The 24,363-nt window shown below is 38.9% G+C and overlaps 1 protein-coding gene across 3 annotated transcripts; it reads left to right on the plus strand.

Moving 5' to 3' along the window:
• The first annotated feature begins 1,706 nt into the window (after positions 1–1,706).
• LOC121874196 (ATP-dependent DNA helicase PIF1-like) lies at positions 1,707–23,425 on the plus strand. Of its 3 annotated transcripts, none has more exons than XM_042378199.1 (12): positions 1,708–1,933; positions 7,128–7,288; positions 8,746–9,037; positions 9,176–9,283; positions 11,739–11,853; positions 15,756–15,890; positions 17,814–17,947; positions 18,632–18,873; positions 19,265–19,404; positions 20,481–20,675; positions 21,926–22,071; positions 23,033–23,425. In XM_042378199.1, the coding sequence occupies exons 2-12, from the start codon at positions 7,143–7,145 to the stop codon at positions 23,246–23,248; spliced, it is 1,869 nt and encodes a 622-aa protein (XP_042234133.1). In that variant the 5' UTR covers positions 1,708–1,933; positions 7,128–7,142; the 3' UTR covers positions 23,249–23,425. The 3 variants fall into 3 exon arrangements, with proteins under 3 accessions (XP_042234134.1, XP_042234133.1, XP_042234132.1); XM_042378198.1 differs by having other exon boundaries at positions 1,709–1,933; positions 11,736–11,853; XM_042378200.1 differs by lacking the exon at positions 20,481–20,675 and having other exon boundaries at positions 1,707–1,933; positions 11,736–11,853.
• Positions 23,426–24,363: the final 938 nt, after the last annotated feature.

Here is a 24,363-nt window from a genome sequence, read left to right on the forward strand (position 1 = left end):
ACTGTACTTGGGTCAGTTTTATGTGAAAGACTTTTTTAATGTTGGTAATGATGTTTGGGTTTGTTAGTGTATCATCACGTTTAGTAACACGGTTACTGTTTTAAGAAATAAAAAAATCTTAGTTTATTGTCATTTTTTCCATCCAAGGCTTCTTTTGCTAATTACTATACAGTACTGTATATGTACACAAGAAGTTCACATAGTCCTGTTATGGTTTTAAATTTTATTGTAACAAAATATAACTTCTTAGCAAGGGGCTCTGCCCCCTAGACCCCCCGCCATTAAATGGAAAGTACGTATTTTGATATGTGGTATCAAAGAAAGCAACTTTGTTAAAGTCTCATGGTGTAATTTTACTTTTTTTGTGGACATGAGAGTACACTGTGACCAAGTGGTCGGTTGTAAATAATCTGGGCAGACGAGAACATGTGCTGACTCAGCAGATTTTTCAGAGTATTTTTGGTCAATAATTGATTTATAATCATAGATAGAGAAAAACTAAAAAAGAAGTACTTCGAACAAAATATAAGTTGTTACCTATTTTATAATACTGTACTAGTTAATATTGACAAGATACCCACCGACGTATTCTTTGTGTAGATGTTTCATTTCTTGCTATGTATATTTTCATAGGTGAGTTCTGAAATCATCATTTCTTGGGTAAATGCTTCGTTTAGTAGACAATTAGGTGCCCACATGTACACTACACCACACCCTGAATGTAAACACCCAATCATATTGACACATTTCAAAACACTCCGCGCTCCAATCGACGCCTACGCTTAGTATACGTTTATGAGCTGCTCACTCTGGGTGGTTGCTCTCACTTCCACAAAAAATGTAAAATTACACCATATCATCGACAGTTTTTCTGTTTAATATGCCAGGTGGCGGAGCCCGACGTCGAGGAAGTTAGGTTAGGTTAGGTTGGTGTGGTCTTGTAACAACACTTAATTTACAGTAAAGCTGCAGTTTTAAAATAATTTTCTATGAAAAATCGGCGGTGGGTATCTCGTTAATAATTTAAAAAAAATCATAGTTGATATTATTTTTCGTAAAGGTTTATGAAAGTGCAAACACCAGAAGTTGTTTGTTGTGTTTCTTTATTTTTTTATCTTGTTATTTGGATGATTTTAAGTATATTAAAAGAAACGATAAGTTTCTATTATAATCTAAAGTGATCACTCAGCAGTTGTAGGGGAGAGTATTCACTACAGTATCAACATCATTTTAGGGTAAGTTGTTTAACACAAGTTAACACGATTATGCATATAACCTAATAAAACCTGACCTATTAAACCCAACCTATTGGGTTTGTTAGGTCAGGTTCTATGCATTGTTTACATTTTTTTTAACATGCTAATATATATAGTGTACAAAATTTTTAAACAAAATTGCACATTTCATTCTGGTGTTAGCGCTTTCGTAAACCTTTACCTTATTTGTTTTCTTACGATAACGATAAGAACATCTGTGGATAAAAATAAACAAACTCCATCATCATCACCTGGTGTCAGCCATCTCCTGCACAGACAACAGGGTACCAGTCTTCATGTCCAGCTGATACTAGAAAATTATTTGTGATTTTTTTAACTATAAATAAAATCAATATAACTTTTTAATGAAAATTTTAAAACCTTTCAAAAGTAAGTAATTCTAAATAATATATTGTACAAATTATCATAAGAGAACCATTGTAGAGGTTTTAAACGTCTGTGGGGGCCATATTTAAACCCTTAGTTCATCTCTGGGGTTTAACTTGAGGCTTTAAACCATCAGTTCATCACAGTTGCTTATTGAGACTTGTGGATGACACTATGATGTTTTAAATTTATCAGTTATATAAATTGGACGATAATATAAAACTGCAGTGGTGTAATAAGGTGAAGAAACTCAAGTGTACGTAGAGAACTGATGAGAGGACGTGGCTGAGGTACAGTATATTATTATTATTTGTAAAGTATTTGGGTTTTGGTGTCATTTTCATTATTGCTGATCACGGAAATTGATATATCCCGTGGAAAGGTTTTGTCAGTTTACATTGGTGATAACTATAAGTGGTTTTGGTAGCTTTACGTCAGATTCTAGTGAAGGAATAATTATTCTTTTTTATGTAGAATAAAACTTTTCATCTGAGTCTGACCACAGTCCACCAGTCCAAACGTTTTTGGGCTGTTTTTACCAATCCGGTTAATATTATTTTTATCCTAATAGGTATTTCAGATTTTGGTAAAGATTGAGTTTTTTGACAGTGAAATATATTTTTCCGGTGTATTTTTGTGTGCTTTGTTTAAATGACCTTTATTTTGATAAATTTGCATTTTAAGCTAATAAGGTTCTCGTGATGTGATTTATTGTATTTTCATATTGAAAACCTCACTTAACCTAACCCAACCCAACCTAACATAACATAACATAACATAACATAACCTAGAATGCTAGAATGAATACCTTAATTAGCAGTGGAGGGTCCAGCAACTGGCTGGAGAAGCTAGAGCCAAAAGCCTTTCGGTTGAAGATGCAACAATGCCAATGTTGTTAGTGGACCGAGTGGGTTGGTTGTAAACAGACGACACACTGACTCGCAGAGTAATTATGGTAAATAATTCAATGTTGGGTAATTATTGACGACTGAGCCGTGGCCGACTTTTCATAGAACACGATTTTAGAAATGCCACAAATTCAATATTTTTTTATGGTGGACTCTGTTGTAGTTTGTGCAACTTTGTTAAAAAGTGCTTATTTTAAATTAAACCTAATCGAACCTTAGTGGGTATGAAAAACAGACCTCACCAATGTAACAAACTTGCCTACCTAACCTTACCTTCAAACTCTATTCGAAATCACCTGGAGAAGCACCGATTGATCAATGATTCCCAGCATGGCTTCACAAGGGGACGTTCTTGCCTAACTAATCTATTAACATTCTTTTCATCAGTTTTCGAATCGGTGGACGAGGGGCACAATTATGATGTGGTATATCTCGACTTTAGCAAAGCCTTCGACAGAGTCCCCCACGAAAGACTAATTAGAAAGGTAGAAGCTCATGGCATCAAAGGTGACATCCTTAAATGGATTAGGGCGTGGTTACAGGACAGGAAACAGCGAGTGAGCATTAACGGCACTAAGTCCCATTGGAGCAACGTCACAAGTGGAGTTCCCCAAGGCTCAGTACTTGGACCATTATTATTTATTATATACATAAGCGACATAGATATCGGCATAGACAGCAACATAAGTAAATTTGCTGATGACACTAAAATAGGACGTGTTATTAAATCTGACGAGGACTCACAAAACTACAGGAAGATCTAAACAAATTTTTGAATGGTCTGAAAAATGGCAGATGAAATTCAACGTGGACAAATGTAAAGTACTCAGTATAGGAGATGTAAACAGGGAAACCAGATATCAGATGAACAACGATGCCATAGAGAAATCCGACTGCGAGAGAGATTTAGGAGTAATGATAAGTAGGAACCTTAAGCCAAGTAAACAATGTGTTTTTGCTCGTAACAAGGCTAATAAAGTACTTGGGTTCATACAAAGGAGTGTTAGTTACAAGACTAGCGAGGTCATCCTAAAACTGTATCTTGCTCTTGTGAGACCACACCTGGATTACGCAGTTCAGTTCTGGTCACCGTATTACAGAATGGATATAGAATCCTTGGAAAGAATTCAGAGGAGAATGACAAGACTAATCCCGGGCATTAGGAACCTTGAGTATAGAGACAGGTTAAAGCATCTTAATTTGCACTCCCTCGAGAGACGTAGAGCGAGGGGCGACCTGATAGAGGTGTATAAGTGGAAGACAGGGCTAAACAAAGGGGACATTACAAAGGTACTCAAATTATCCAACCAGGAGCGAACTCGTAACAATGGTTTTAAATTAGACAAATTTAGATTTAGGCGTGAAATAGGTAAACACTGGTTTGGAAACAGAGTAGTGGATGAATGGAACAAGTTACCAAATATCATCATTAACTCGAATACGCTGAATTGCTTCAAACATAGGTTGGATGCTCATATGAGCAATAGGGGTTGGTTGTAGGACTGCCCAGTATGGGCCAATAGGCCGCTGCAGTTTCCTCCATTCTTATGTTCTTATGTTCTTATGTTACCTAGGTAGTAGGCAGCTACCAAACAGGGAGGTACTACCGCTTGGGAAGATATTGGAAGCGTAATGTGTTGTCTAATGGTAGACCCTGCTGCCATATGGCATTGTGGGGTTAGTGATGTTTGGTTCACACTCAGAAATGGGATGGAGAAAGGAAACTCACAATGTGCTCTCTGTATACATGTTGTATTGGATGTACAATGCAGCTTGGTGCTGGGAAGTGGCAGCGTGGTTACAAGCGTTGAGTAGAGAGAGCTGGTTGGTGAGGGTGCTCAGAGGAGGAAAGCTTGTGGGTCGCCATGCTCGCCGGCGGGAGCGAGGGCCGCCAGGCAGCGGCGGAGGAGGAGGTGGTGTTGCTTGCTGGTTGGTGTAGGTAGAAGAAGAGAGAGATAGGTCACCACGAGGTCAGGTCTTATATAGCGGAGGTAGGCGTGGCTTAATAGTTAACCTCCGTGATGTATGGCGGCGCTGGTTGACCTAGACCACGAGGCATACACTGGGGAATTCGCGGGGTTGGCTACTCAGCGACAAACAGCGTTTGTAGGGGAGAAATTCACTACAGTACTCCCCCCTTCCCTCCAGGCGGTGTAGGAGACTTGTTGTCTGCAGGGTTGCATGGCACATGTGAGGCAGAACGGGCGGTGCATGCCACATGTGAGCCATAACGGCGAGGGCGTGGATGAGCCGGCCGCTAGAGGAAACAACTGTCTAGATACACAATATCTGTGGGAGTAGAGAGGGAGAAAAAGGGTATGTGGAGGCGATGAATGTTGTGCTTCCCTCACAGCAGGTACAGAGTCGTCAGATGCGCCTGCTGGGGTGTGTGGGCCTGGGTCAGGAGCAGGGGCTGCGTCAGCAGAAGCGGATGAGGGCTCGTGACAGCAGCTGGGTCCACGACAGCAGCAAGGTGCAGGACAGTAGCAGGGGGGGTACCTGAGGGAGAAAAGAGGAGTGTGTGGGTTTGCACTCAGGCGCATGGGCCGCGTCGGGAGCAGGGGCTGCATCAGGAGGAGCGGCAGGGGGTACTGCTGGGCCGGGGGCGGCGTCTGAGGCAGGACGGGTGTGTTGGGGTCGGTAGGACGTGGTGCTTGGGGCAGGAAGAGGAGCGGCTGTCTGCTTAGAGTAGCAGAGCTGCTCTAGGGTGTCTAACCTGCGGTGTAGAGACAGTAGCTGTAGAGCCGATGAGAGCTGCCTTTGTGTGGATAAGCCAGTCTTCCATGTTGCTTGAAGACTGGGAGAGTGATCGGTTTCTCCTCCATCCTCTGTGAGTGCGAATCTCCAGGGGTCACTATTGGTGGGGTACGTTATGTTTGGTGTTCACACTCGGGATGGAGAAAGGAAACTCACAATGTGCTTTCTGTATACATATTGTATTGGATGTACAGTGCAGCTTGGTGCTGGGAAGGTAGCATGGTTACAAGCGTGATGTAGAGAGAGCTGGTTGGTGAGGGTGCTCAGAGGAGGACCAGCTTGTGGGTCGCCAAGCTCGCTGGCGGGAGCAAGGGCCGCCAGGCAGCGGCGGAGGAGGTGGTGTTGCTTGCTGCAGCTGTAGCTAGGAGAGAGAGATAGGTCACCACGAGGTCAGGTCTTATATAGCGGAGGTAGGCGTGTCTTAATAGTAGACCTCCGTGATGTATGGCGGCGCTGGTTGACCTAGACCACGAGGCATACACTGGGGAATTCGCGGGGTTAGCTACTCAGCGACAAATAGCGTTTGTAGGGGAGAAATCCACTACAGCATCACGAAAATTGTGACCAAGTCCCAGGTTGCTGATCTGACTTTGTCACATTTACACAATTGTTTCTCTTACATGACAACACAATATACATATAGCGTTTCTCACTATTGATTTTTCATTCTTGTATTTCTTTGTATTTATTATTATTATTATCACAGTGTTGTTATTATTATTACCATTAATATTTTATTTTTTATTTTAATTTTTACTATAAATTATATTTACTATGAATTATTATTATTATTAAATTTTTGCCCCCTGGGCCCCGATGTGGGTCAGTGACCTGTGCCCGGGTGGGCTAATCCCCGTTAAAAAAACTAACTTCCTTACTGGGGGGCTCTGCCCCAGGACCCCCTGGTATATTAAATAGTAAGAAATTACTATGATATGGAGTAATGGTGTAATTTTACGTTGTTTGTGGGTGTGAGAGCAGCCGCCTTCATCGACTTTGGTCCAGCCTGGGCGGCAGAGTGTTTTGAAATACGTCATATACAACACATTTTACGCACAAACCCAGTTCAATTTCACAGTATTGCTATGAAAAGTACTTTCTTTGAAAGATGTTTATAAATAAAAGTACAATACTGGATTTAATCTTGGCATTTTCAAGCCAAGTTCCCTTATAAGCACTAGAACTGTAGCACAAGACCGGCAACAACCTTTACACACCATGCTGAAAATGAAACTGGCGTTAAAATGAGAGGCTAGTGCAGCAAACATGTCAGGCATATTACCGCTGGGAAGACAAAAGTAGTTTGTGCCTAGGCACCTAATTGTCTACGAAACGAAGCATTTGCACAAGAAATGATTGTCATATCAGAACTCTCTGATGAAAATAAAGTAAGAAAATGAACAGTAAAACAAATAACTCATCTGTGGGACAGTCATCAATACAGTATTAACCGAATGTTGAAAAGTAATTTAACCAATATAAAAAGTCAAAATAGCAAAATATTAACCTTTTCTGCAGAAACTGGCGGGATGTTAAAATTTTTTTTAACCATTCCTCCAGGATTTTGTACTGTACAGTACTGTACTGTATATGGCACTGAATTTGGAATATATTCGTTTCTCCTTTTATTTTTCTGAGGTAGAGATGAATCATTGCCCTGAATGACAGTGGTTCAGTTGCATGTCAGGAGTTTGGATTTTAATACAGTATTGTAGCATTACATGTCCCTAACTGGCTTTTCTGTTTGGTCACCATTAAGTTTAGGCCCTATTAAGACTGGGGTTCATTTGACCATTCACTCTTGTTTCCCTGTCAACAGGTTTGACTTTGTAAGATGAATACCCCAGAGAAGGAACCTTCATCACAGGTGCCACCCCTCCACTGTTCCCTCACTGTAGAAAATTTAACATCATTGGGAACTGTCCACAAGTCTGTAACATACAAAGGAATAAAACTGATTTTGGGACGAAATGAATTCAGGTAAAGTAAAATTTTTGTTGCACAGTACTGTAGCACCAGTTTGTGAGGTAAACTTGCTTATGGATGTGATCTTGTTTTAAACATTCTTTCTGTTATCTTTACTCCTGTCTCACTTACATGTGAGGTGTATTAAGAGGTACAGAAGCTTCAAAGAAAGGGAATACTGTACAGTACTATTTAGTGTGGGAGTTTGTGTAAAACAAGTACAGTGTATAGAAAATGACTAGTTTTACAGTACAGTACATACAGTACTGTACGTACCCAGGTTTTTGTAAGTTCTCATGTGATTTCTTGTTTGCTAACCAGTGTTTGGCTGAAACTACCCACAATCCACATTTGTTATATTAAATAATATTGTAAAAATTTTATTCAGCAGATATACTGATTTTTTCTCAGTATCCTTACTTTCATAATTTTAACTACCTTAGCCATAATTATGCCAATTTGTCTGACCTTTGTATGCTCTCCATCTTTGTCTTTCCCCCTTCACTTTATTTGTACTGCATCACAATCTTGACAAGCTTCACTTTCTGGGGTATAAGTGACCTAACTCACTCACCTCATTTTCTAACCTTTCTCATATTTTTCTGGTGATAAAAGGCTTTGGGTTTGTAAATATTTTGTCAATTCTTTGATAGAGTAAATATGACTTGAAATAGAAAGTGATTATTAAGACACTTTTTGGTCCACAATATAATCCATACAATGTAAACAAGTTTCAAATAAAAAAAATATATATTAGAAGAACTGTACAATGATAATGGTAGATTAAAGTAAAGTAAATAAAGTTCAAGCTACAGTACCATTTTGGAAAGCAAGTTGAAGCAGCTTTAAACAAAATGATGTCTTGTAGGAGTGATCAGATTCCAGAAGAAATTTTAAAACAAATAGCAGGAATGGGATTTCAGGTTTGACTAAAATATTTACACTAGTTCTGTTTCGTACAAGGGTGACCTTATCCATAAGTTCATGCTATTTCTGAAAAATAAGGAGCCTCAGTGGGCATCCAGAGAGTTAGGGGTAGGTAGACATGGGAGGTGAGGTTGTTAGAAATGTCCCCAGAGATAAGAACCTGATGAGAGGATTTAAGAGACCGTCTAGCATGAAGAGCTGCCATCAGGTAGAAAATGGCTGTAGAGTGGTGGTGGTGATGAGTGTAATAAACCATGTTTTATTAATAAGATTTTCAATAGAATCAAGCTAGAATAGGCTGTGTGTAGCTAACTTGTTTTCCATGTGTACTAACCATTACAAATATGTTGTCAGCCATATCTGTACCAGGATACAGTTCTTTCATTTATCCTATGGAACCCGTCTATCTCCAGGGTTTCCATGTGGAGAAAGGCCATCACTAATTATTATTTTGTTGCCCAGTTATTTGGCTTGGCTTGCTCAAGATTAATGGAATGTGCCTGTTACAGTACAGTACTGAAATCTGTGTGTTTCTTCCCACCCAGGGACATAATTGTGCGCATGGATGGTGCCAAGCATTCCCTGCAGTTCCCAGTACGAGACTTTCAGCTCCACAAACGTTTCATGAAGGAGGGCAAGGCCACCATCAGCCAAAAGAATGTCAATTTAAATCTCATGATTGCTAATGCTCCACCAAATCAGCTTGCTATATTCATGAAAACCCTTGCCAGCAAGCATACTTTGTTGGGTCCCAAGCAAGGAGTAATTAATGCTAGGCAGCGCCTCCTCTCCACAGTCCCTAAGAGCTTTGAAGAAATCAGTCCACTCACACTTAAGGTAAAAAAAAAGTAGAGAAATGATCTTATATTTTGTATAACATTTATTGTCTTTTAACTTTCTAATAAGTGATGATAATCAACCTTTGTAAATGAAAGTGTAAGAGCATGGATATGTTATTATCTTGTACCTCTGCAGGAGTATGAGACTGTGAGGAGCAACAATGGCCGGATGCCCCTGAAGGAAAGGAATGGTAATGTTCCAGGTGCATCACCTGTCTCCAGTAAGCGAAAAATGGATAAAGAGGTACAGCTACCAAAAGTACTTTTATCTTTGAATTTGATTGATGTTCTTGTTAACTACAGTAAAATTTGTCTCCAAAACTTTATAAGATATTTCACACATTCTCATCATATACCATATACAGTACATAATACACAGTTTTTATGCATAGGCATATTGATTGGCATCTGTCTATCGACCCATCTGTACATAATCTTCCATCTTATAAGTAGAAAATAACCAGTTTTAGAGTACAGTATTGAAATTAGTACATGGCAGTCTTGTATTATGTAATTATATTTTCAGTCACTGATTGATTTCATAGAACATACAAGGTTTACTGGTATGTTTTTAAAAAATGCAATTGTTTTCTTTTTCCTAAAATTCCAGACAATAAAGAAAAACACTTCTAAGTTTATTGTCTAGTTACATTGGGACTGTGAAACATGTAAGGTATAGGAATGAAAGCCAATTTATTTTTAGTTGTACAAGTAGGTGGGTATTCTTTGATTACCTCAGGGAGTAGTGACCCTACTCTGCCAGCTGAGAAGACACTTGGAAGTAGTTCTATATATATGATGTCAAGTTTCCACTCTGTAAAGTGAGTAGGCAATAGGAAGTGCATCCATTTTAAATAATAAAGATAGTCTATATTTTTAAGAAAATGTACTGTATATAAAGGTGATTTAAAACTTACAGCCATAGTGTCATTGACTTTTTAATTATTTAAATATCTTAAATTACTCACATTTTTAAATGGTGAACCCAGATCCTTCATCAGCATGTAAAATAAAGTACAGGTTGTACCTCTCTAGTCCGGCATTCTGTGGTCCGGAAACTCCCGTGGTCCGGAACGATTTTAGTTTGTCCAATAGGTAGATTGGCAGCTTTTTTTTTTTTTCTTATCTGAATTATTATAACAGGAGTATTAAATTTTTGCCCCTCAGGCCCCAATGTGGGTCAGTGACCTATGCCCGGGTGGGCTAATCCCCATAAAAAAACAACAACAACAAAGCCGCGGGAAATTAAGGTTTGTTTACATCTGGCAGTTCGGCTGCTCTCTCTCTCTCTCTGCTTGTCTATACAGAGTACAACATTTAACCCTTCAATATATATGAACAGTAAATAAGTGTTGCTTTCATATTCTTATGTAGAGTAATGACGATATGTTTTCACATGTGCGCACTTACATACGCGCACTCACTTTTTTTTTACCATTAATGGTTAGCTACTTATATTGCTCCATTTATTAACATTAAATACCATTACAGGTACTTCAAACAACCATATTAATTTTTTTACATTAATTTTACTACAGCTACAATCAGGGTCTTATTTTCTTCAGTTTTATATGTAGAACCAATCAGTCACTGGTTTTGTAAGCTTTAACATAAACAATGCCGGCAGCCGTCTCGTCTCATCGTGTGTTTTAATATTCCACGTATTATTAATAAATTGTATTGTTAATTTTGCACACACAAACATTAATTCAATAAAAACAAATTCAGAAACATTAATTAAAATATATATGAACAGTAAATAAGTGTTGCTTTCATATTCTTATGTAAAGTAATGACGATATGTTTTCACGTGTGCGCACTTACATACGCGATCTCTCTTTTTTCTTTACCATTATCGTTAGCTTCTTCTATTGTTCCATTTATTAACATTAAATAACATTACTTAAAAAAACCATATTAATTTTACTACAGCTACAACCAAGGTCTTATTTTCTTCAGTTTTATATGTAGAACCAGTCAGTCACTGGTTTTGTAATCAACGAAAACAATGCTATGTCATTTCCTCGTGTGTTTTAATATTCTACGTATTATTAATGAATTGTATTGCTCATTTTGCACACACAAACATTAATCCAATAAAAAAGACATTCAGTTATAAACAATAATGAATCTTTTGTACATAAGAGAAATGACGCTGTTTAAACGATTATGCACGTCGTCTGCACGTTGGCGGGCCGTTCAAACCCGTCAAAATTCAAGTTTCCGCCGTCAAATTTTTTTTTTTGTGTGTGTGTTCCAATAAAATACGTTGAATTAAAAACTTGCGAAATTTGAGAAGCTACTATACGACATTTAACCTTTCAATATGTCTTCAAAGAGACCATGATGCAGAGAAAGTGGTGCTAGTGCTTCCAAGCATAAGCAAAAGTCACTATCTATCCAGGAAAAGGGTGAATTTCCATGGTCCGGCACCGGTCAGGTCCCGAGGTTGCCGGACTAGAGAGGTACAACCTGTACTAGCACCTTTGTATGAAATTTGAACAAAATCCATGGTATGACCCCAAGTGCTGAAGTGCTAGGTATTAGGTAATCACAGCAGAGACAGTTGCTACACAATGGTGGTGATGATGATTATGATTGTTTTGAAACGCCAAGTTCTAAGTTTGTAGTACGTATCATTCTATTGAGTGTATTAATATACTGTAATTGTTATACAGTACAGTATTGTTTTCCAGCAGGATTTACCTTCATTAAAACGTCAAGCTCCAAGCCTCAGGAATCAACTGGTTCTGACTACTGAACAGAAAAAAGTACTGCAGATAGTTCAGTCAGGTCACAATGTTTTCTTTACTGGTAAGGAAATTGTATTTTCTTAAGAGAGCATGTTTTTTGTTCATGCTAATTGTTTTAATGTACAGTATCTCCAAAAAGTATCTGTCTACACTCTTTGTGAAACATTATGCAACCATGATAGATATTGGGACATACAATTACTTTGATGCAATTCTATAGTTTAACATAAGTAATGCAATATGAATTTATTTAGGTGTAATTAATATGATGTTCAGTAACCAAATGTAGGATTAGTATGCCACAGAGCCACACATACCTACCCTCCCGGGACATCACGAGTTGCATGTAGCATTTTAGAAGTCATTGATTGGACCCATCCTGGCAGATACTATTTTGAGATACTATACAGTAATATTACATTAGACATTTCTGTTGTCAAAGTAATTCAAATAAACATCTATCAACGTGTTTGTATGTATGAAGGTTTTAGTTAGAGAGGCCAATTATTTAATCCAAGAAAATGAAAAAAATAATTCTTTGAGTAGAAAATATTGCAAGTTAACTATTTCTACAAATACTGTACAGTAGTACATGAGTGAGCTGATGTGATAGCTTGCAATATGCAAATTTATTATTTTTTCTTAAACTCTGTCTTGTTAATTTGGTCTTCATGTTAATTCGTATTTGAATTTTGTAACTGTAAATCATATTATACACCCTCTTGGGTTTTACATTCAGTGAACCCTCACTTTACACGGTTAATTGAACCCACGGCGGCCCGCGTAAAGTGAGAAACGCGTAAAGTGAAGAACATAACATATGGGATTAATTGAAATAGAGACCGGGCCGACCCCCAAACTCCACTTTTTCCCGACACAATACATACGTTTTACTAAAAATAACATCTTAACTTTATGATGGTATTCACCCACACATAATATAGAAGGGAACAATCAATAAGAGAATAATATACTGAAGGTTAGGTTAGAAAAAACAAGGTTGGGGTTAACACTTATGTTAGTAGAAGAGATGGGTCGGCGTAGGGGAATGGAGGCTGGTTCCGAGGCAGAGGGCAGGCTACTGGCCCTCAGGTGAGTCTTCATCGGTGTCATCCACAACTTACTAGTGCCTCCCTGACAAATCCCTCAAAGTCATCATCACTGTCTCTGCCTCTGTCACTATCACTGGCTTGGGCTGGCTGTGGTGGGTTGCGGGCGAAGAACTCTGTTATGCTTTGCTGACGGCTGGTGTTTATGTTGTCGTGATAAACCTTGATGTAGGGCTCCATAGTCTGCAACAGCTGGGTAGTGAAGATTTCATACCTGTTTGCGTCAGGGTCGTCGGAAAGGAGGAGCTTGACTTTCTCAATACACTCGATGGCACCCCTTACATTACTATGGGATAAGCTGCGTTCTTCTTGGGATGACGCACCACTTGCCTCTTCACTGACGTCATCATCATCTACCATCTTGTCGGTAGTTACATCAGGATCCCTTATCACTTCCTGGATGTCGTCGTTGGTGGTCTCGGAGAAGCCTGCAGCTGTAACACTCTGCGCAGCTTCTCTGGCAAGGTCCACTGCTACTGCAACAGTCTGAACCTCACCAGTCACAGATTTACTCTGCCTAACACCCGGAATGCCTTGCAACACATGTCTCCATGCGTGACGAACAGTTGCTACAGACAGCTGATCCCATGCCTCCACCAAGAAGTCCACAGCTTTCTTGATGTTGAATGTTCTCCAAAATTGTTTCAAAAGTACTTCTTGCTCTGCCAACTGTTGATCCTCGTCGTTTTCGCTTTTGCTATCGGTGTTGGTGTCACTCAGGTTACGCAACTCTTCCTTGGTGTTGGTGTAGTCGTTCAGGAGATTTAATTTTTTAGCAGAGAATGCAGCTTTTACATTACAGATCAATTCTTGGTCCATGGGCTGTATTATAGACGTAGTGTTGGGAGGAAGGAAGACGACTTTTACGTTGGGGTGACGATCTAACAGTAGGGGCGAGTGTTCTGGTGCGTTGTCAAGCAGCAACAAAATCTTGAATGGCACATTCTGTTGCTCACAGAATTTCTTCACATAGGGAACGAAACAGTCATCAAACCAGGAGAGGGACAGTGTAGAGAACATCCACGTCTTACGTGCGGTCAGCCAGTGGATATTTAGCTTGGTCATGTCCATGCTATTGTAGGCGTGCGGCTTGCGTGCTGTGTGGATCACCGATAACTTGAGCTTACAGGTACCGGAGGCATTGGTGGTAAACAGGACGGTGATGCGCTCCTTCTGCAACTTCCGGCCCCGACACTTGCTGGCATTCTTCACAACGAAGGTCTTGGAAGGTAGCTTTTTCCAAAAAAGACCAGATTCGTCCATGTTAAACACCTGGTCGTCGGTGTACTGTCCTTCCTCCATAATCTCACGTAAAAGCGGAGGAAATTCCCTCGCCACAACACGGTCAGCACTAGCTTCTTCACCACCAATGTTGATATTGGTGATCTTGTTCCTCTTCTTAAACCTCTGTAACCACCCAGAGGAAGCATTAAAGGGTTTGGGCTTAATTCCCATCTTTCGTGACACTGCAGCATACAGTTCATGTGCGTACTCCTTAACTGAGTGCGTGTCCACCGCCATGTTCCGTCACGCCTGACGCACCAAGTAGCTCACAAGTAATTTTTCTGTCTTGAGAAGCACCTGGTTGTGGAAATACTTGATCATAGAAGCACCTGGTTGTGGAAATACTTGATCATAGAAGCACCTGTAGACTTTGTGATGTTCATGTGCTCCTTTATCTTGGCTGCATCCTTCTTAATTGTCCTGATAGTTGATTCGTTAACACCATGCTGGCGTGCGAGATCAACCTCTCTTGTTCCTTTCTCCGACTCTTGTATGATCTTATATTTTATTTCGCAGCTTAAGGAACGTCGTGTCTTCTTTGGCCTAGGGCTGCTGGGTCCAGGTAATGCAAGGTTTCTTTGTGGTGGTGGTGGTGGTGGTCCGGTGGAAGCCATTCTTATGGAACAATGGATACCGATATACACGGTGTAGCCGGGAGGGGTGTAACTGACGCGGTAGGTCAAGGAGCTTGAACGCTCCCGCGGCGGGGCACCTCATAGTACTACATTAAACCAATCACAGCTAGCAGGGAGGGAGGTAAGGATGCTTTGCCCAATCACAGTCCGCTACGTCATATGACGTCACTGATAACGCAACAAAGACATACACTGCGCAACCTACTCGTGCTGCTTACACAACATGGCGGATGGCGGGAGGTTTGGATCCAAAAATGGCGTGGCGCGAGAGGACCGCCAGCCGCTCTCCGCGTAAAGGGGTACACGCACCGCGGAAAGTGAGCATTCCGTGTTCGGCAGGGTACCGCGTAAACGTGGAAACGCATGAAGTGGGACTGCGTAAAGCGAGGGTTGACTGTAGTTTGTAATCAAAATCTTCCTTATTTAATCTTAAAATCATGATCATGCATATAAGTGATATCTCCGTTAGCTGGAACAAATGGTGCAGAGCACTTTCGGGAATGATTTCCAGGTAACGAGACGACTCTCTAAGCCGGAAAAAATCCCTCAGCCCTGGAATTTTCTGGAAATTTCTGGGTAACGAAAAAATATTCTTGGAAGTTCCATAAATTGCCCATTACATCATCTCTCGAACCTGGAAAAATAGCCCCCATCCCTGGAATTTTCTGGAAAATGTGCCTCTCGGAAAATTTTTCCTAAAGCCGGAATCTTCTGGACAATTCTGGCTTTGGGAACGATTTTCCGAGAAAATTTCAATTCCGGGTTAGAGGGATTCCGATTAACGGAGATATTACTGTATTGTCTCTATTCCAGTTACTACAGTACAGTACCACTCAAGACATATCATTCATTTTCAACAGTCAAAGTACTGATAGATTTTCTCAACTTCTGTTTTACTGCATAGTTCTGTACAGATATTCCCTTTCTTTCATTAGGTAGTGCAGGAACTGGCAAGAGCCTCCTCCTGAAACTCATTGTTGGTGCACTGTCTCCTGATGTTACCTTTGTGACAGCCAGCACTGGCGTGGCTGCTTGTCAGATTGGTGGCACCACCCTTCATGCATTTGCTGGTAAGTTGGTATAAGTTGATATTATTTGAAGAACTAATTAACCTGCCGGTGTCCCCAGAGTGATTGCTGTATTATAGTATGGTGTAGTTTCAGCACTTCATGAAATAAATAAACTTCCTCTAATCTGGACTTATTGGGGGGAAGCCTGTCTGGATTGGCTGAAATTCTGGGGTAGATGGGGGACTGTACTGTGTTAATATAACAAGGTGGAAACTTCCAGAGGATGGGCGATTTCCGACTCAATCTACCAAAGAACACCATACCTACTGTAATTTTTAGCCTAGACTTAATGCTCTTGAGTTTTTTATATGCCATATGAACATTATTTTAGCTGCTTAGGGTATTAACATCTTTTGAAAAAAAGTAAATTTTCATTGGTCTCTCATCACTCTCAGCAGCTTGGTGCTAGCTCTAGTACATCTGTACTCAGCAAATCACCCAATAACTGGTGTTACAGGGCACTCTCATGCATCTGGCAGCCGTGTGTGCTGTCTCGGTTGTCGCACTCAGCTCTGTTCAAGCCTCGTGCCCCATAAATACCTCTATTTGATGGCTGCCCATGTCATATAGATCTTTTTGTTTATTTATACTCGTATATACAGGGTGATTCAGCAAAGATTACATTAAATTTGAGGATGAAATCCTTGGATAATTCTAAACCACACAGTGTCATGGTAAAATGGCAGATTCTGCATATGCCCACGTGTTCGCGACTGTAAATTGCCATTCCTAGACCGTCTCATCCACAGAATAGGTAACACCTTTAAGTTCAGTATTTATAGGAAACCTACTAATGTGTGTTCATACATTCATTATTATTCTGCCCACCATAATAGTCAAACAGTCAGTATTTTCATCAATGTTTTTACGTGCTTTGAGAATTTGCAGTCCGGAATTCATTGATGAGGAATATGAATATATCTATAATATTGGCTTGAACCTTAAGTACCCTAGATCTTTTATGGACAAATGCCTTAACATTACTAAGAAATCTTTTTATAGAACCGATCCCAAGCCCACCCATGACCATAAGTATCTCTTAGTATTACCATTTCACAAAAATTTCTCTCAAATTCCTTTACAACTAAAAACCTGGGACGTCAATGTGGTATTTAAAAACTCATGCACTGTTAAACAAATGTTATTCAAGAACTCCCCCAACAATGCAGGCAGCTGCATTTACAAGGTTCCTTGCCAGGAATGTAATATGTTTTACTTAGGCCAGACAGGTAAAGATCTTGTAACTAGACTTAAACAACATAAAATTTAGTATTAGGACAGGCCAGGAATCCAATGCTCTGTTTGTACATTTGAGGGATAATAAGCATTGCATTGACTGGGATAATGCCTCCTCAATATTACCTTGTAATTCAATTGACAGTAGGAACATTATAGAATCCAGTCTCATTAAACATACCAAATCCGTCAACATGAATTTGATTAATGGTATGTACAAACTGGATAATTTCGTAATTAAAAAGATTTGTAACCAGGTGAGAAGGTTGGGTCATCTTACCCTCTGACCTGACTACGGACTGCTGCTGTGCTTATGAAGATTAGTAGGGTCACCGCCTAGTGACCGGACCATTGTGGACACTCACTGTCCCCTAGGGACTTGATCTCACTCTCCTATACTGTATATATATATGCGCCTTGTTATGTATTTCTCCTTAGTCTGTGCTCACCTTTGAAGATGTGAATTACACGAAAGCGCTTGGGAGCTTCTTGTTTCCTTGTGGTTATCAGCAAATATATATATATATATATATATATATATATATATATATATATATATATATATATATATATATATATATATTGGATCTTGTTCAGATTTGAAAACACTGGTTGATGATAAAAGGATGTTTTGATAGATATTTTGAAGAAAAATAGAATAAAGGGGATATTAACTTTTTTTTTTAGGAATTGGGAGTGGACATGCTTCCTTAGAACAGTGTGTCCAACTTGCATCAAGGAAGGTAGTTGCTCAACAGTGGAGAAAGTGTAAACACCTTATTGTTGATGAAATCTCCATGGTTGATGGAGTCTTCTTTAAGGTACAGTATGTCATTTATTTAATGAAAAAAAATTGTGGTTATAGAAAGGACTTACATTTCAGGTAGTAAATTTTTCAGAAGTGAAAATGAAAAGCCTCAAATTGGACCAGGGTCTTCTCAAGATGTGTAAGTTTATTCACTGAATGATTAATAAATTAAAGTTTATAATCCAGAGCTGGCTACCAGAAGGGAGAGGGTGAAACCAAGGAGGTGAAAAGATGGGGTAAAGGATGCATTAGTAGTGAGGGTATGGACATCCAGGATCAGGAAGGAGCAGTGTGTGTGCGTGTATGCATTGAGATTAGAGAACATGGTATCAAATAAGTTTTGGGTGAGGATGTGATGCTAGTTTATTTACATGACACATAAACTTTCTAGTATTTGGGACTTTGTTGTGGAAGGACAATACCATAGCAGAACACATCTATTACTGAAGTAAAACTTATTGAATGACTTTAAATGGAGAGAGTATGTGCATCTGTGTGTGTTTGGTCTTAATCCCAGTCACTTAGTTTATACATGAAAAAGGCTTGAAAGAGTGAAAAGATATTATAGTTTTGTACCTAAGTGTTAGTTGATTTAATTTCATTGGAATAACTATTGTAACATTTGATTTTAGAATTTTGACAGGATAGCCAATGCCTGATGTCTATGCTGATGTTACTCGCCCTCCCACACACACAGAAACTTGAGGCTGTAGGGAGAGCCATCCGTGGAAATAACAAGCCATTTGGAGGCATACAACTTATATTGTGTGGAGACTTTTTACAACTACCACCAGTTACAAAGCCTGGAGAAAAACGTGTATTCTGCTTTCAAACCTCTGCTTGGAATCGCTGTATAAATATCAGCATGGAACTGACAGAAGTTCGACGACAGGATGATCAGGAATTCATTAACATTTTACAATCAATACGTCTTGGAAGGTAAGCCACTCTTGTACAGAATTCTATGTATGTACAATAAAGATAACATGTCAAAAAAAAAGAACAGTAACTAAGGGAGAGTATGTGTTGTACTTCATATTGTCCTATCTGCACAATAGCCTAAAGGAGCTTACAAGGGTGGGGGGGAACAGATGGAGTACATAGCTGGAGGGCACAAGCCTTGCATGTCTATAACAACATGGCAGATGTAACATATTGACACTAGAGACTAAAAGTGCATTTTTTTTATTAGTGTTTGCAGGTTTTCTGTGAATGGTATTTAATGAAAAAGTACAGTACTTTTAAGGTTTTTGTGCATTTATGAGGCCTAACAACAATATCACTGAAAAAATAGGTCTGGAATTGACAATTTAATTTCTTCTTTTATCAGATGTACGGAGGACATGGTTGATTGCTTAAAATCAACTGAAAGTAATGAAGTGGAAAAGGATGGAATTAAAGCAACACGACTATGTACACATCGTGAAGATGTTGACCATATCAATCAGGAGCATCTTAATAAATTGACTGGTATTTATTCTTTGTGATTTGCAGTTAAATTACTTTAATTTTTACTAGAGAATCCAGAATTGTATGATGTTTGTGTGTGTGTGAGTACATTCTTGCTTCCATATACAGGAATCTCTTGATTTACACAATAATTACATTCTTGAAAATGGTCGTGTAAATATACAACACAGATGAAACAATGTAAATGGTGGAGATTAGGAGGTTTCATCAAGACAGTACGCACCTAATATTATACCAGTGAAAAGCTACAGTACTGTATATACATGTATCAGGAAATATAAAATACTCTGGGAATTAGCTTGTACCACAACATACTGACAGGAAAATTTTTGTGAGTTTGGTGTTTGATCCATGTTTTCAACTTTGTTCCATTCTCTCCATAACCGGACTTCGAGAATATGAGGTCTTTGATGCACTTCGATCTCTGCACTATCACGAATAGTTCTTAAAGAAGATTCACCAAGTCCAAGGGCACACTTCTTAGCAACATTGGTACCAGGAGAACTTAAAGAACACTTCGGTCGCAAGGTGCAAGGGGCAAAATGTGCAATATACAGTATACTGCATTACAAAATACTGTAGTACTCCATGACTATAGACTTTAATCCACATATTGATGATTGCAAGGCAGGAAGTTGGATACCCACGTCACACATTTCTTGTATGGTGCTGACAACGGACACCACCGGGCTATGATGATGATTGTCGAGTCATATTATTCCAATCATAAGCTCAGGTAAATTAAAAAAGGGTGTTAATGGACCACGCACATTATTCTGAAATTGGCGTAAACCAAACACATAAATCAAGAGGTATTGTAAATATATTTGTCTTGCATGATTATACAGAGCATGATACACCCTTATAAAAAAATTCATCGGGTACACCTATGGAGAGAGAGGGGCGGGAGAAAATGGAACGGTGGAGAAATAAAAGAAAGAAAGGAAGAGAAAAGCTAGATATTTTGAAGATACAGATGACTTAGTGCTGTTTCTGTTTTTACGGTGAACATATTTGGTGTTTGATAGATTGAATTTAATTGTGAAGAGAATAAACACTTGACTTAATTTTTACAGGAAATGCAAAAGTGTTTCAGGCTATTGATAGTGACCCACACCTGTCCAAAAATTTGGACTCTCAGACTCCTGTGGTTACCAAGTTAGTACTCAAAGTTGGTACTCAAGTCATGCTTATGAAAAATTTGGATGTAGGCAAGGGCCTGGTCAATGGTGCTAGAGGAGTGGTCACTGGATTCAAGCAAGGAAATGAAGGTAAAAAAAAATTATTTTTCTAAATCTAATACAGTACAGTACATACAGTATATGCCATGCATGATGCATATTTTTGATGACTCATTTTAACTGGATTTTTCACCCAAGGGGCTGTTGGATATTGAGAGTAAATTGTTAAAGTTTTGCATGGAGGCAGGCTGATATGGTTTAGATATGAGGAGAGAATAGATGAAACCAACTGGGTCTAGAGATGCATTAGTATAAAAGGCAGGGAAGGATAACAAGGGTAGGCCAAGAATGACATGGGGAGAGGTTGTAAGAAATCACATTAGAGTTAGAAACCTGACAAGAGAGGCTGCAAAAGACCATGTATTATGGCAAGCTGCCGTCAGGTAATCACGGCTAACCCATGCAAGAGTGGAAAATGGTTGTAAAATATTGACAATGATGAGGTTTGAAGTCTAATTTTTTTGACATTTTTCACATGAGAAAAATATGAAACAAGCAACTTTTTTTAATTGAAATTAAAAGTTCCTACATAGTGTTTGCCAGTGCCTGGGTGACCTATGACCACACATTAAATATTAGTGCTGAAGTAACCACAAAGATAGAAGTACATAAACGGCTGCCTTCAGTTAATTAGTTTTTATGGTGCAATAAGTGTTCACTACAGTGCCAAATGGCAATGTGCCCAATGAATGGAGAAATTTATTATTCTACAGTGGCATAATGTTTCTTCAGCACTTAAAATATAAGATCCATAATGATAAGATATCTGATCACTCTCTTAGGTAAGAAAGTACAATACTGTACTGTAATTTAATAAAACACAAAAGATGGTAAAGATATAATGTACATGCTGTACTGATATAAATATGTTCTTTTCCTTTATTCATCATATTGTTTAGCCTCCATTAGCAGCTATTATGTACAATATTTCTCAACATCATTCTGTTTACCTATACACACCTGTTAGCCCCCAGAGGAATGTTATTTTATTTGTTCTCATTGCTGTAAAGGATGTTTGAAAAGTAGCTACCTGCTGTTTATTGTTTTGCATATAAAAGGCAGAAAAATTATGGGAATGAGAAGTGGTTTTCAGAATTTATACACAATTTTATAGCATTTAATGGGGCATAGTTCACAACTGACATGCCTGGCGACATGGCAACACTAGCATTTGTAATTGATCCAGTATGAATATGGGAATGGAATTAAGGACATAAGAATTATTTTATAACATTAAATTATGGTTTGGTTCATCTGGAAGAAAACAAATCTGCTTCCAGGGTACCCAATTGTGAGGTTCTTGTGTGGAGTAACTGCAGATGTAAAACATGAGAAATGGACTGTGAGAGGCACTGGAGGGATTTACCTCTCCAGAAGACAACTGCCATTGAAGCTAGCATGGGCCTTTTCCATTCATAAATCACAGGTAAGTTGTTTTGTTCAGCCTGTCACAATGTTAGTGAATTTATTTTAGGCATTGGGTACAGAATTATAGCAAATACAGTATAGTGCCTCACTTAATTTTTTCTGTCTTTCTCGTTTACCATTCTTTGGATTCTACTTTTCCATGATTACAAATGGATGCTATCTCCTTATAATGTTCAATGTGCTGTTATGTATACAGTAAGTACCTGTAAGGGTGGCATATTACAGATTTTTACCAGTTTCATAGTTCAGGTAGTCTATGAAATTTGCTTTTGGTTCATGTCTCATGTTCATACTTTTATAGGTACCATTTCATAATTTCATATGCTCCTCTACAGATAGTCTTTCATGTATCCTCAGGAAGTATCTGGGCAGAGAGAAGACACTGCTGAGAAAATTAATAACAAGGAATTACATAATAATAAAATTTACAGATTTAGCGAATGAAAGATTTGTAGCCACTCTGTAGACTGTATAAATAGAGATGGAATGGGATTTGCTCATTTGAGATAAACCTATCGACAAATAGGAAATGGAAGATTGATAAAAGGAGTTAAGATATTAAAGGTAGGGTGGGAGATGAAGGCTAAGAAGGCTGGGTGTAGAATGTGCTTGAAGTGAGAGATGAACATACAGGAAGCAAAAGTGTGTGAGAATTGGTGGGTGGGAGGGAGTGTGGCAGGAAGGAGGGAGATTGTAGATTTGTAAATTAACTTAAAAAATTTCCCATTAAATTTCACAAAATTATGAATTTGGGTAATTTGCATGCGCTGTGATGGTTCTGCTCAGGTATATTTACCTGAATGGTGATTCATTGTTTTTTAATTCAGTCAGGGATATTTATCATATTTGTTTGGTATGAAACTGTTTAGTATACTGTACTTACATATACTGGATTAATATTTAGTACTGTATGTTGGTTATTCTCTGCATTATGTATAATATACTTCTGGTTACTGCAGGGCATGACTCTAGACTGTGCAGAGATGTCGCTGTCCCGCGTGTTTGAGGCGGGTCAGGCATATGTTGCCCTTTCCCGTGCCAGAAACCTCAAAGGACTGCGTGTATTAGATTTCAACCCAACCTGTGTGCGAGCCCATCCTGATGTTCTCAAGTTTTATGAAGATTTAAGAAAAATTTACGATCTAGAGCAGCAGTCAATTGAATCCTACTTATGATAATTGGTATAATTTTTTATTTTAAATTTATTTTATTAAAAAAAAATTGAAAAAAATTATCTTGTTTAGTACTGTACAGTATATCATTACCTGAAAAGTACTTTTTTGTAATTAAGCAGAGAAATGGCCAAAAATAAAGTGGCCAAACTCGGTGACAAAATAAAATATCCAACAACACAGTAGTTTTATTACAGATGAAAAAATATTAATGAATTTGTTATTTTTCTATATACAGTAAAAGTCAAAAAATCCGGATGCCAGGAATCCGGACCACCCGAGAATCCGGATTTTTCGAAAACTCAAACTTTTTAAATTTAGTGGGCTTTTGTGGGTTATGTGAATGAATGGAGTTGCTTTAAAAAATTAATTTACATAATTCTAATAATAAAAGTAATTGTAAATTATAGGTAGCTAATTTTGTTAGTTTTGTAATTAGCTTGAACTGAAATGTAAAATTTGAGGTTCAAGAAGTTGTGGGTTGGGGAACAGGGCGAGCCCACCTAGCTGGGGGGGGGAGGGGGGGGCTTACAGTGCCCTGTAGTGGATACTCTCCCCTACAACTGACAAGCCTAGCCGAATACCATAGCGACGGAGTTCAGCCCCCGGTGAGGTTCTCTTTGGGGGGGTCGCCACCTGCGATACTCTCCCTTACATCTGACAAGCCTAGCTGCATTCCAATGCAATGGGATTCAGCAAACCGGCGAGTTTCTCATGGGGGATCGTCACTTGCGACTCTTGCATCCGGTTTTACTTCTGGTGGCCGAGTATATAAGTTCTCCGTCTCGCCATTGAAATTCATTCTACCCTACATTCCTGAAGCGGCAAGATCTCCAAACAAACTCCTCACCAACCAGCAACTCTCTAGCACTGCACTGTACATACACTATATAAACAGAAAACGCATTGTGAGTTTCTAATCTACCTCAATCCTGAGTGTGAGATATCTACGTGTACGTACGTATGTGAGCCCATACAAAGAGAATTTGACAACTGGCCATATACAGTAAACTACACGCCTACACCCCCACCCCCCGAATTTTTTTTTAAATCTGACCAATATAATGGGCAATTTGAAGCCAAGTGCACGTGATATTAGAAAATATTCTGAGGTCAAT

This window comes from Homarus americanus, unplaced genomic scaffold (assembly GCF_018991925.1).
Source record: "Homarus americanus isolate GMGI-L3 unplaced genomic scaffold, GMGI_Hamer_2.0 scaffold49667, whole genome shotgun sequence".
Taxonomy (NCBI): Eukaryota; Metazoa; Arthropoda; class Malacostraca; order Decapoda; family Nephropidae; genus Homarus; species Homarus americanus.

Bases quoted from the DNA above. Each gene is read 5' to 3' on its own strand.
- LOC121874196 (XM_042378198.1), top strand. From the start codon at position 7,143: ATGAATACCCCAGAGAAGGAACCTTCATCACAGGTGCCACCCCTCCAC. The intron at 11,854-15,755 runs GTAAGGAAATTG...TTCTTTCATTAG, and splicing joins TCACAATGTTTTCTTTACTG to GTAGTGCAGGAACTGGCAAG. The intron at 20,676-21,925 runs GTAAAAAAAAAT...ATCTGCTTCCAG, and splicing joins ATTCAAGCAAGGAAATGAAG to GGTACCCAATTGTGAGGTTC.